General features: G+C 39.5%; 1 protein-coding gene across 1 annotated transcript; it reads right to left on the reverse strand.

The window, feature by feature from the left end:
- Nucleotides 1-7,807: 7,807 nt before the first annotated feature.
- Nucleotides 7,808-12,464, reverse strand: LOC149801512 (uncharacterized). The gene is made up of 2 exons (XM_089955688.1): nucleotides 12,272-12,464; nucleotides 7,808-10,516 (listed from the first exon to the last, which is right to left on the reverse strand). The coding sequence occupies exons 1-2, from the start codon at nucleotides 12,272-12,274 to the stop codon at nucleotides 8,567-8,569; spliced, it is 1,953 nt and encodes a 650-aa protein (XP_089811814.1). The 5' UTR covers nucleotides 12,275-12,464; the 3' UTR covers nucleotides 7,808-8,566.
- Nucleotides 12,465-13,359: the final 895 nt, after the last annotated feature.

Raw genomic sequence — 13,359 nt, forward strand, 5'->3', positions numbered from 1 at the left:
AGGATACAATTTTAAACTCCCCTGTAACCAATAGCATACAGGCGATTGTAGTAAATTCCAGTTACAAATGTCGCCCATGGTGTGGTTCTCTGTGGCTAAACCTCAATAATTTACTCACTGTTCCATAGTACTCTAAGATTCGTGTGGCATTGGTCTTGACGAGGCATGACGTTTACGAAGAGCAATACAAGTTGGAACCGCTTGTGGGTTGGTAACATTTTTTTTACGTTCGTTTTCATTTATGTCTTCCTTCTTTCATTTCTCCTTTTGCTAACAAAGAAGGTGTCGACATCATCTTGTTACCTCAGGCTTTTATTTTGTATTGCTTGGGAGACGGAGAAAGTATTAACAAGGAAGCTACAATCTTACTAGGTATTAGAGCAGATGGAGTTTGCATCATTTCTCGTGTGTTTTCTTCTTCCATACTTGTGGCTGTGTCCGTCAAAATGACTGTTAAAAAGAGATGCAATTGTTTCCACCAGATTTTGAGCATTCAAATAATACCCAACTCGAAATCATATTTAGCAGGTAGTCGGTTGAGGGTGTGTTTCTCCGATCGAGGTGAACTTAAAGCATCAGCATGTTGAAACAAACTGAGGCATTAAGTGTTAACTCTTGTGCTTGGACCTTTTATTTCGCCACCCCCTGCTGCTTGAACGAATTCAGAGATGGAGGCTAGTGAGTAGAGAAAAAAACGATGGGTAAGGGAATATAATGGTGACCTGCCCAGCCACTGCATTGTAGTCCGAAATCATTTTAAAAGGACGGGAAGCCTGCATTACTACCTCGAGCATTTGTATGCTTTAATACCCTTTCGTAATGGTGATAATTTCTATCCCGGCTTTCAATCGGTTGTTGTCAAGCACAGCCAAATTGTTAACCCATTCTGGTCCGTACGAAATCTTCTGGGGCGCTATTGAAACTTCGCTCACCACCTGTTCTAGAGCCAAATAACCTACTTGATGTATTGGTTTAAATAACATACGTTGTCAACACTAGTGCAAGCACTTGTGAACGCTTGTGCGAAAGAGATGATATTGCCACAAGCAGTATGCTGACAAATATATCCACAATTACAACGAGTTTAACGTGAATAAAAGCAGATGGAAAAAAACGTGCTGACCAGATATAGTGTTAAACATAACTCCCAGGAGGTTTCTAATGCTGTTTGGAATCCTAGCGTTTATGAGTTGATTTTCATGAAAACACAACGTTGATTACGTCACATAAGGCACTGATGCCAACCACGGTTTTGTGTATTTACAATTGAAAAGTTGCAAGGCTTTACCGTTCTGAAAGAGTGCGTCTTAATGAAACTTTAACTATAAAATTGCACAGTCCTCGGTTCGCAAGTTGAAATTCCCACCTCGATATTGGTTCCGTGTAATGGCAGTGTTGTGCGAAAACATTTTTTCTTCGACGCAAAAAGTAAAATGGTCTGGTGTTAATAAAATGCCGCAGAGTTGTTGACTAGGTACCAGTCGTTTATAGGGCACACTAAAACCAAGCTAGATATTAACTTTAGTGGCAGCATGTACATGTTTCCAAGTAACATGGAGATTCAAACTAGCACCTTTGAAAGGTATAACAGTAATGTTCTTATATCGTACGACAAGATGGCGATATTCGCAAATGCGGATATTACTTCCACAAGAATACCTGTACAATGGGCCAAATATTACAACGACCAAAACAAGGAAAATATGAAGATGTTGATTTGAATTACTCCCACCGGCTATAGAACAGATGGAACATGCATAACGCCGGGCTGCTCTAAATAATGTTGTAGAAGGCTCACCCAAATAAGTAGTAGAAGCTACTAGCTATGAATCCAATAGAGACATGATTGTTATGGGAGCATTGTGGTGGATAATTGTTACATTTTTGCTTCTCCTCTGAATACAAGTGCTTGCAGCACTAGTGCCAAGCTTGCCTAGTTCTCTCGCTATCTCGTTTCAACGAAAGCGAGTGCAGTTCCGCCTGAAAACGGCAAAAAACTCTACAGCTGTTGAGATGAAACAACCACAAGGTTTCCGTGCAGTCAGACGTTGGCCTAGACAGCCTCCCTCAGCAAGAATGAAACGATTGATCCAATAATTGTATGCCGATCCGCTGCCGCTTTTTCTGTTTGCTGTTCCATTATTCCAGAGAGCTGCTCTAGTTACTTTTTAATCTTTGCTTTTGTGCCGTACTAATCTGGCTTGGCGAAAGGTCTGGCAATGTGCCGTGCTTTTAAATAAATTCGGCGCGGTGACTATTGAAGCTGTAGTAACCCTGTGTTCTCAGAAACAGTAATTTGGCTAATAAGCTCTCAGACACCGCACAACTGCTACTTCACCTTCATTGTAATGTGTCGGCCTCCTTGAACAGGCCATCAAGTTCCACATCTATATCCGCAGGTTGTTTTTGTAGCTGTTCTACTGGTATTTCTGAACACGTCCGTTACATTTCTAATTGCTCTGGTTTGGCGACATTTTCTGCAAGCTCACTTTAGTTAATTTGGAATTTAAATTTGGTGGTTGAGGCCCAGAATATTCCGCCTCGGAAGACTATAGTTCTCCTGCACCGCTGTATCCCTTACTGTCTTGTCTTTCGACTCCAACACCTCGAATAGCTAGGTATCTATATAGGCCCTCTCTGCTTTTAGCCTTTTCTATACAACTTCGCAGCTTTTGTGATGATTCGCGGCTGACCACTGTTCTCTGCCGTTCTGTTACCAGATATTTATAAATATTATTTCTTTCTTCAAGCAAATGCTCGCACCATATCCAGAAAGCTACACGTATACCACCGCACGCCAAAAACCACGGAAGCCGCTCTTACCATTGATCAATCATCACCAGTTTTTGACTTTGGGTGTGCTGTGCTGCCAAAGGCTTGTTAAAAATTAAACTAGTCAACCTTGGCAGTCCGGACTTCAAAGATTGAGCAAAGGCCATTAGCGTCATTGGCATGAGCTTTTGGACAGAGGATATTCTAACTGAGAAAGGCATCAATCCTTATAATATCATCAAGTCTGCGCAAGAGCGAAACAATAATGGCGGAGATGCCTCTTTAAATAAGAGATCAGCGTTAAGGCCGCATTACTGCTATGGATGAGATTCAGGCCGTGCAGGCCTGGTATAATCATAAGCTAGAAGAGCTATTGACTACCTCACTGCAAAAATAAAAGACGAACAGGTGGCAGAGAGGCGATTCGCAGAGGTTTAAAAATAATCAACGAACAGGCGACTATACAGATTTAACTAGAGCCTAAATGTTCTGATTGCTACACACCATCATCTGAACAGCGAGTATTCAAACTCATGTTTGTTGTCCACGGAAAATCTAAGCCGTCGTCTGTGTGGTCTACAAGCACTTACAAAACAATTGTACAAGCTGAGCGGCAGGTACTGCTTTTTGCCTTTTTTTGAGGTAGAAATTGGAATGGATCTTTTGTAGACCAATAGCTGTCGGAACGATAAACCATGGGAACTATAAAACGCAATGCACACTAATCTTACTGCAATATACTACCACACTCGGGGTTGACAGAAGGTGATGAAATCTAGTAAACAGCATGCAGTAGCCGCGAAAGTCTTACAAGATGTTGACATGGTGTCGCTCAAAAAGCATGTCATTTGGCAAATTTACCTGCTGCCAAAAGACGCGATTTCCCGGCACCAATTTTATGTTTAAACGAGGTGAACCAGTCATACCTGTTCTTTTTTCCGCCGGACAAGACTTGACGACACAAATACAAGTACGCGCTGACCGTGATTGATGTCCCCAACAGTTACAAGAAGGTTGAACCCTTGACGACAAAAGGAGGCTTCCAATATTACCTACGCTTTGGCACGTATCTACAAGTCCTGGAAGTTAATTAAACCTAAAATACCGCAGCTTGACCCTGATTGGGAATTTATAGGAGTAGGGCGTTGTGGAGAGGTAAACTGTACTCTGTCCGTTGGGTCTGTTACGCACCATTTCTCCCAAGAGATCTTTTCAACTGATACGGCAAGTGAGCATGAAATGCATAACAATGATTGGGTTCGATGGCTGGCTGCCATTGTGGTGCCCCTGACTTGTGAGGCATTTCGGTTCACCAGCAAAACACCTGTTAATGCGATTCGAGTGGGATACCCCTGCTAAATCCAGTCGAACTGGAGGAAATGCGCCTATGAAGACACACCATAGTGCGGCCCCTATATGCACCGAGAGAGATAGGCGTACGACAACAATGTACTACTGACCCTATATGGTCCTTAAATGTCTACAGACTAGAGCACGCATTGCTAAAACGGCTCGCCTGTACTATATCAGCTGCTTTGCAACGGCGATACGGGGCCTAAGAGCGCGTTTTTGCGTGAAGAGCGGAAAGTTATGTCCCCTGATATACAGTTACCACCGAATCAGATCCTCAGTAGTCGTACCCACTATACGCGTCGCTGAGGTCGACACAACAGAGTGTATACGTTAGCAGGAATAGAAAATAACTCTTTCTTAAAATGACGCCTACATTTCAATGTATGTCAAACGCCCACATTGATTATTGAAAAGTAATTGTCTTGATTTTTAAAAAATGTATTTGCGAATTCGTTTTGGACAGTTTCATTTCGTCATTTTTCACAACCGGTGTATCGTGTTTTTATTCCTATTCCGAAGCCAATACAGGCATGCGTTCCTTCGCCTCCGCATATTGTTACTGCGTGAGCGTAACAGTATTCGTTCACATTGCTTTTTCCACACTTACCAGCACTTTCCATTAGAATCCACAAGTATATATTCTAACAAGTCCTCATTATATACCACATATCATACTGTTATATACTTATTTGTTTTATTTTGTAAATCATTAATTTCTAATTTCGTTTTAGAGCATTGTTCGGGTATATTTATGGTGTCTTTTTCGGGCAGCGTTGTTTCATTATTTTCGTTAATTATCGATAATGATTCATTATTATCAGTAGGGAGGCCGGTAATTATGTATGTATATTCCTACTTGTATACAGGTACCTATAAAAGCAGCGTATATAATAGAAATATAGCAGACAATAAATAGAGAACATGATAGCAGAAAAAACGATAGAGGAACAGAAACAAAAATGTATAGAGACAATAGAAGAATTTCATGGCTGCCCAGGACTGTGTGTATTTATACGATACATTTCTACTGAATGAATTTATCACTCTCGAGATGTACAAGAAGCATTAAAATGTTCTGTAGATTAGCGTGCCGTACAACAAAGTTCTTCATTAGTGAAAATGTCAATCGTGCCCTCAGAGTACTCCCAATGCACCTCAACACTCTTTCTCCGTCTAACAATCCAAATCCTAATTGCCATTTCGCATTCACATTTTGGTCTGCTGCTCATACACTTGAAAACTGCACTTTCAACTAAATGGCGTCTTCCATTCGCCCGCCTCTCTATGATAACCTGATTCAGCCAAAACTAAACTGGTGCTAAATCAGCGCTGAATTTATGATTAGGCAATGTTTGTATGCTTGCTCCATCTTGAAGTGTGTTACGACGGCGGATGTATGCACAGGATATTTGGGTATTTTCGATAATGATGCATTATTATCAGTAGGGAGGCCGGTAATTATGTATATATTATTCTTACTTGTATATGAGCAGCGTATGTAACAAAAATATAGCAGACAATAAATAGAGAACATGATAGCAGAAAAGATGATAGAGGTAGAGAAACAAAAAAGTAAAGAGACAAGAGAAAAATTTCATGGCTGCGCAGGCCTGTGTGTATTTATAAGATACATTTCTACAGAATGAATTTATAGCTGTCGAGATGCACTTTAACCAAATGGCTTCTTCCAATCGTCCGCCAATCTTAGATAGCCTGATTCAGTCGAAAATTAACTGGGGCTAAATCAGCGCTGAATTTGTGATTCGGCAATGTTTGGATGTTTGCTCCATCATGAAGTTTGTTACGACGGCGGATGTATGCACAGGATATTTGGGTACCAGTGCAACGACGGGTAGTTTGGTAGCGCTTCACAACGTACCTTGGAGAAAGTTTGGAGGTATACAAATATCCAGTGACGTGGGCAGAGTCAGATAGGGAGGCTTAGATGACCGGGCCCTTTTCATCAAACACTAATGCGTATAAACTCTCTCGACTTCCCGACTACCCTTTGCGAGGTATCTCAGCGCGTTTTCAATGATCAAAACTTTATTTGTTCTCTTCAGTTCGGTTCAGAAAAATCTGTGTTTCATCATCTTTGGCAATCTCATTCAAACGTATCTGGTCACCCTTTGCGAATGTGGGGACCATATTTTGGGTGATTCATGCCAAGAGTCTGTTTTGAAAAGCTGTCAACAAATGCTGGACCATCGTGCACAAACTGAGCTTCAAATGATTTTTCAATATGTTAAAGTCAGTTGAATTAATGGCGGTGATAACATAAATATCTTCCACTGTTTACTGATGATGCCTACACATGCAACAGACACTTGCCGCTGAGCAATCGTAGACAAAGATCTCCCAGAACGTGTCATCTTCCATGAATTCAAGATAATTTTTCAGATGATGAAACGGCCTCATAATGATAGGACATGACAGAGAATTACATCCGTAAAACTGTATCCAAGTACGCCTTGATATCTCTAAGAGAGTACAGTACCCTAAGAGCACGGATTTTACAGTGTCCTCTTTGCACAGCAGCAGACTTGTTCTCCTTCAACGACATTTTATGGGGGGAGGGGCCGAGTGGCCGAGTGTTCTAAAGCACTCTCCGTTACGGATCACTGCCATCTCACCTCTGTCCGCGTGGGTTCGAGTCTCGTATTCGGCCAATATGGGTATGTGAGAAAGCTTGCCAGTATCTTCTCGTGGGTCGGTGGTTCTTTCCGGGTATTTCCCGAGTTCTTCCTCCACCATTAATACCGGGCGCCATGTATATCCTATCGTGTGCTGAACTATGGCGTTAGACCCTACAACAAACAACAACAACATTTGTATGTCACTGTCATTTACCGATGTTACGTAACATACATGTATCTGCAGGTGTCCGGCGTGTTGCACGTTCTGCTCATTTTATAGGATATTATTTTGTCTATCGATTAGTATTTAATGTATTAACACGTTAAAAGAAATAAAATTAGTTATAAGAACATATTTAGAACGTTTCAATTACCCATTGGTATGTTGGAACGTATGCATGGAAGAAATAGGAGAGGTAGGTTGATTGGTTGGTCAAGGATAGATTATATTCTATACATAAAAGAGAAAGTTTACGGGTTGAAAACTGAAAGACAGAACACCGATATGAAGACGGATAGAGAGATAAAAATGGAAATAATTGCTCAATGTTCTTCTTCTTCTGTCCTGATTGCACTTAAATACACAATGGAAGTACGCATTGTATACTATGCCATGCAAATGTGTATCGATGAGCATATGTGTATACATATTGTGCTGACATATCCACAAGTACGTGCATATACATGCATGCACTATGACTATGTCGGTCCGTCTCAATGTCTGTCTGACTTTATGTCTGACTATGTATGTATGTATGTATGTATGTATGGATATATGCATGTATATGTGTGTGTGTATGTATGTATGTATCGACGAATAAACTGATATATAAATATATGTATGTATGTATATATGTATGTATGTATGTATGTATGTATGTATGTATGTATGTATGTATGTATGTATGTATCGACGAATAAACTGATACATGCATATATAAATTGAGGATTCGATGAAAAATGATAAACATAAATTTATCAATGAAGATTAAGTCATTTCAGTGGAAAATCATTGGTAAGTGTCAGTTAAAAATATGACAGTGTAATATATCACAATATTCTTTATTTATAACAAGTTCAAGGCGCAATTAAATGTTAAAACATACAAAATATAAACATTGTAAATATATATCACAATACAATGCACTACATAATTAAACAATCAACAGACCAACCCTGCCGACACGTGTTAGGCGTATTACTAAAACCTAGAATTGTCAGATCTGTTAAGTGCGTTTGATCTTTTTCTGTGTACTAATTATGCATTGGCAATGTACTTAAAAACGAACTTGAACATATTTTATCAACTATTTATATAGATATATAATTCCGTATAATAAGACATGGGGATGAGGAGACATTTTCCGAAAGCGATCTTTTTTTATCATAACTTGCCGTGAATAATGTTCATCATGAATGACGCAATAGATAAATACATAAATTGATTATATATTTATGAAAGATCAGTAATCACACTTCCTACAAAAACTCTCAGAAATAATATAATACACGTTATTTTCGCACTTTCTAAGAGGTGGGAAAAAAAAGATTTTATATCAAAATAAACCAAGGTATAGAAATAGTTTATAAGTAGCATGCAACGTAACTGTTAAAAATGAATCATGCTTAAGTTTTGTAATTGTAATTGCATTACTGATGAATAATTAAAAGAGAAATGGCGTCAACATAATAAGTGACAGGTGAATTAAACAGACTTATAAGATAAGTCTTCTAAGAATTAATATAAAATAAAAGCATTACAAAATATCTTTCCGAATCAAATGGCAAACGAACTCAGGCCTAATTTAAAACCTGAAGGCTTTGCAGTTCACGTCAAAGGAAATCGACCTAGTGATGATCTTGTAGTTCTCCATTTGTTTCTTTCTGTATGCTTTCCTCATGCCTAACCAGGGGTCGCTGTCATATTCTTCGTACAGAGAGGATGTGTCCTTTGAGATAACAAGACCCTTCAACATCTTGGTAAAAGATTTCCATTCACTTTCATTTTCACAATGCTTTTTCAACATGGGCTCTTCTGTCGACAACAAACGCTTTGCAGTTCCAAGAAGAGGTTCATTGCCTTCATCAGGGAGATGCACGACCTCATCCAATTCTTGTATCACACCTTCAACCTTCTGTTCATCTGTGGCCAGCAAAGCGCTGAATAGGTCGTTGCGAAGCCGATTTTGCCTTTCGGAGATGGAACCTTCGAAGAACATCGTGTCCAGTCGGGCAAGAAGATGGACGCCTCTTCCACGGAACGAGTGAGCTGCTTCATCTCTGCTGGCAAGAATTCTTGGAATATTTTCTTCCGTGTAGGGGCCATGCATTCCAGTCTCGCCGTCCATGAATCTCAGAACCTGGGCCCCACCGATTCCGATTCCATCAACTCCAGTAAAAACTGCACACTTGATTTCGTTGAACGTGAATCCAGCTGAGAAGTACGTGACGAGACCTCGTTGGTGAGCTTCGTGTACGATGGTCAAGGCTTCTTCAAAGTTTAGTTGGTACATGATACATTTTGAGGGATATGTATCACTAGCTCCGTCCCACGTGACTTTGTTGAATCCTCCAATGGAAGTGATCTCTATAGCCCGCGTTGCTATCTCCATTCTCTGGGCCAATTCCTCCGGTTCGATTCTGTCATAATCATCTGTAATGGTCTGATTCAGATTCCAGGCAGCCGACAGGAACTGATTCTTCCTTCTCTGGACTTGAGCCCTAAGGGCCTGCATGTACCTAACTGCCTGGTTCGTAGTCATCCCCTCCATTGACACCTTACACTCAGCGGCCCCTTGGAAGAAAGCGGCAGTGGCGGCGGCGGCGGTAATGTTGACAAGTTTTATGAAATCTTCATCAAAATTACCTGAGTCTTTAATTCTTCTTCCCACAAAGTAAGTCGTAGGTGCGGCTGGTCCAACATGGAGACGAACTTTGGCAAAGTCAAAAATAGAAGGAACTCTGTAGGACTCTATGTTCTCTCTTGGAAGGTTTCTTGGTCGCTCAAGATGTTCGACGTGGATGATTGCGCCCTTCATCCAGTCGTTGAAGCGTGTAGTTCCCAAAACATGCCCTTCACCGGGATCTGTCAAAGACATGTACGTTTGAGTGTGTGGGCGGAAACCTGGTGTTCCAAGGCAACGTGCATGTTCGTGAGCCAGACTCTCTCCATTGGACAAACAGTAATACGCAAAATGGAATGCAAGGTACTCGATTGATGTCGGTTGTCGACTCTCGTCCCTCAGAGCTTGTGCAAGGCGAGAAACAGCCACCAAGAAATTCTCAGAAAGCCTATCAGTTTTCCAGTGTAAATAAATTCTATTCAAGTCATCGTCTACATCCACTTCAAACAAACTCTCATGGCCATTGTCTATAGGCACGACACCAATGTAATTTTCATTTTCTATACCCCATTCTTTGATTGTCTGCACGGCGTTTCTGCTGACAGCTTCTATGTCTGCTATCAAGTCCTTGACACACTTATGTTCTATGATCCCAGTACAGATTTTTTCAAACTTCTTGTAGATCTCGTCGCCGTTGTCGGGGAAGATGTTTTGCAGCCTCTCACACAACTGATATCTAGCACCGTCTAGATCCAGGGCCGTGAAGGCGGGAAGTTCTTTCTGGGATTTAAACTTGGTAATCCGGCTGTTCATTTTAATCTTCACATTGTACAGGTTCTGTATCACATCCTGGCAATAAGAAATCGCCAGTTTGCGGAGTTTTCCCACACCAGCGAAACAGGAAGTCTTGGACTGAAATGACAAATTTGCAGATACATATAAAAATATGACAAATTTAAAATGAACTATTGAAGATTGCTTGATATAGTTTTCTGTACAAAAGAAGTCGGCGTGTTTTATGAGAATTAGATAACTGTCGGTGATTCACGTTTTAACTTGTCTTACTCAAAGTCAGTGCATTGCGGGTTCAAAGCCTACAAAGACTTACCCCTCTCATCTACCTACGTACGTCCGTGGCCAAAGTACTTTACCTCCGTTACCTCGTCATCTTGTAGTCTTTCATGTGCCTATGTGCCGTCCTACAGCAACCAATCAGTCAGACAGTAAGTCATATACCTTAATCAGAAATCCACAGCCAAAGACCTCTGACAACACCTTCAAGAATTTTAAAAGTCCTTAGAAGCAGTTTCTTAGAACAATCAAGTCATTATATCTTTGTAAGTATAATATGTGTATGTAAATTAACCTTGAGTTGTTCCGTATTACATGGTAATAATTATCCCATTAATGGCTGAAGGAAACCACATGTAAGTTAAATCATTTTGAAATGCATTGATTCCTAAACTCTGGTGCATAATGCAGTTTAAGACACTGTTATTCTGCTATGATCTTTTTAAGAATAAATATTATGAATACACATTCTTGCTTCCTTTTCTTTTAAGGACGACAGTGAGTCATTAACCAATCCTGTTTATGGTAGCCAAAGCCCTAATAATATTTACAATATTTCTTCATTATGAAGCAATCCTATCAATGAATATTGTCCCATTTGTATAAAAAGATGCATTGTAAACAGAACTTGGATGATTATAACATGCATTCCATCAGTCATTGCATACTAGACGTGTTATTAATTTTTCTTCAATATTTTAGATATTTATTTCACTAGAAATTAAAATCCAAAATAAAACTGATTTCTATATCAGCGACAGTACTTAATGGGCACATAACGGCCGGAATCAGTTTGGTTAAGAGTACATAACGTCTTGAGACAGTACAGTATGGTACATAACGTCGTGAAACAGTACAGTATGTTACATAACATCGTGAGACAGTACAGTTTGGTACATAACGTCGTGAGACAGTACATTATGGTACATAACGTCGTGAGACAGTACAGTATGTTACATAACGTCGTGAGACAGTACAGTATGGTACATAACGGCGGAAGAGTGGCTTCTTTTTAGGGTTACGTAGAAAAGTTTGGGAACTTCATCCACATAAAGAACATTTTGATTTTGTTCTTTTCATTCTTTTGCAGATTTTCGAGTTCGAGTTTGCATTGAGAAAATTTGATTAAGGTTTATTAATTTTAAAAAGCGTCTAATCATTCAGTATATTCTTTTAAAGATATTGTATGTGCTGCGTCTGGCAATCAAAACCCACAGCTGATGCATCCATTAAATGTCAGAAAGAAGGAAGGAAAAAAGAGAAAGACAAGAGAGGCAGGCAGTGAAGCTGACACACAAAAGAAATACTAAGCGGAAATATTTTACTGGTATGTTTTGTTGTGCAACAGGAATGATGTTTCATGAGTAAAAGAGAGAGAGAGAGAGAGAGAGAGAGAGAGAGAGAGAGAGAGAGAGAGAGAGAGAAACAGAGAGATAGAGAGAGAGAGGATATAAATAAATAATAAACCTGCTTTTTTCAATAATATGTACGTTACATTACTTATTTGACTAAGAAATGAAAGACATGAACTGTATAAAATGGCACATTATATAACATCAGATAGTTTCACACATTAGGAAGAATAATATCGCTTACCATTTTGATCTCCTCTTTAAAAGTTTCTGATTTACACAAACTTCCAATGAAGACTGAAGCGCTTCCTCCTGAGATTCTGTCTCTTTCTAAAGTCCGTTCCTATTCAAAGTTTTGGCTAAACAGCTTTTTAGACGCTTATATACAATCTGATCACGGATCGTTCAACATGCCTTTCATATGCGAGTTCAATGGGAACCCTCGAACCTATTTTAAGAAACAGGATTCGTTCGGAATTAAGGGTGTATTAGGAAATTAGTATCCCTTCGTCAGGGCGTTAGCTTCCACGTAGGATGTTATCTGTATTCTTGTTGCTTATGGATTAGGTACCTCTGGTTTTTATCGCATAAATAAATCCGGAATCAGAACGAATTCATGTTCGGAGGATGTGTCCGGTAAGGCTTTTGCTACCATAAACAGGATGGTTAACGACCATACTCCAGAGTAATTATTAATTTCATACATGTGTGCTCATATAAGCGAGAATGGTCACGTGTGAAGATTGGACGATAAAACTACGGAAGCAAACTTTGTTGTAAAAACAAATGTCAGTTTATATTAGTCTTTCAGTACATAGAGCTAAATGCACAGTGTCCGGAAATTGCGATACCGTTTTGTGAAGAAAAAAATCCTTGGTATTAAATTTAGACTCAGATATTATCTCCTTTATACTTTTATTTGTTATGCAATACTGTCCCCTTCATTAAAATGGCATCTCTCTCTCTCTCTCTCTCTCTCTCTCTCTCTCTCTCTCTATATATATATATATATATATATATATATATATGTTACACGGGGGGAGTGATTGTCCCTCCGTATTTGGTTTTCGTTATCTAGGGGTTGACCGCCCTCGATGTTATTGCCCGGTTCGAGTAAATATAAATATAAGTGGTGAAACGTATAGGTGGAATAGATAGAGATCTGAGCAGGTATATAGAACAAACCAACACTAGCCTCCGTACATGTAAACAAACAATTTAATCAATTACATACAAACACTGTGAAAATTCATTACATCAGGAATGTACTCTGCTTTTAGAAATTTAACTTTCACCGAAATACAAAGAAAACGCAAGTAGATCTAAATAAGA

Source organism: Sinohyriopsis cumingii, chromosome 4 (assembly GCF_028554795.1).
Source record: "Sinohyriopsis cumingii isolate HCF-2022 chromosome 4, ASM2855479v2, whole genome shotgun sequence".
NCBI lineage: Eukaryota > Metazoa > Mollusca > Bivalvia > Unionida > Unionidae > Sinohyriopsis > Sinohyriopsis cumingii.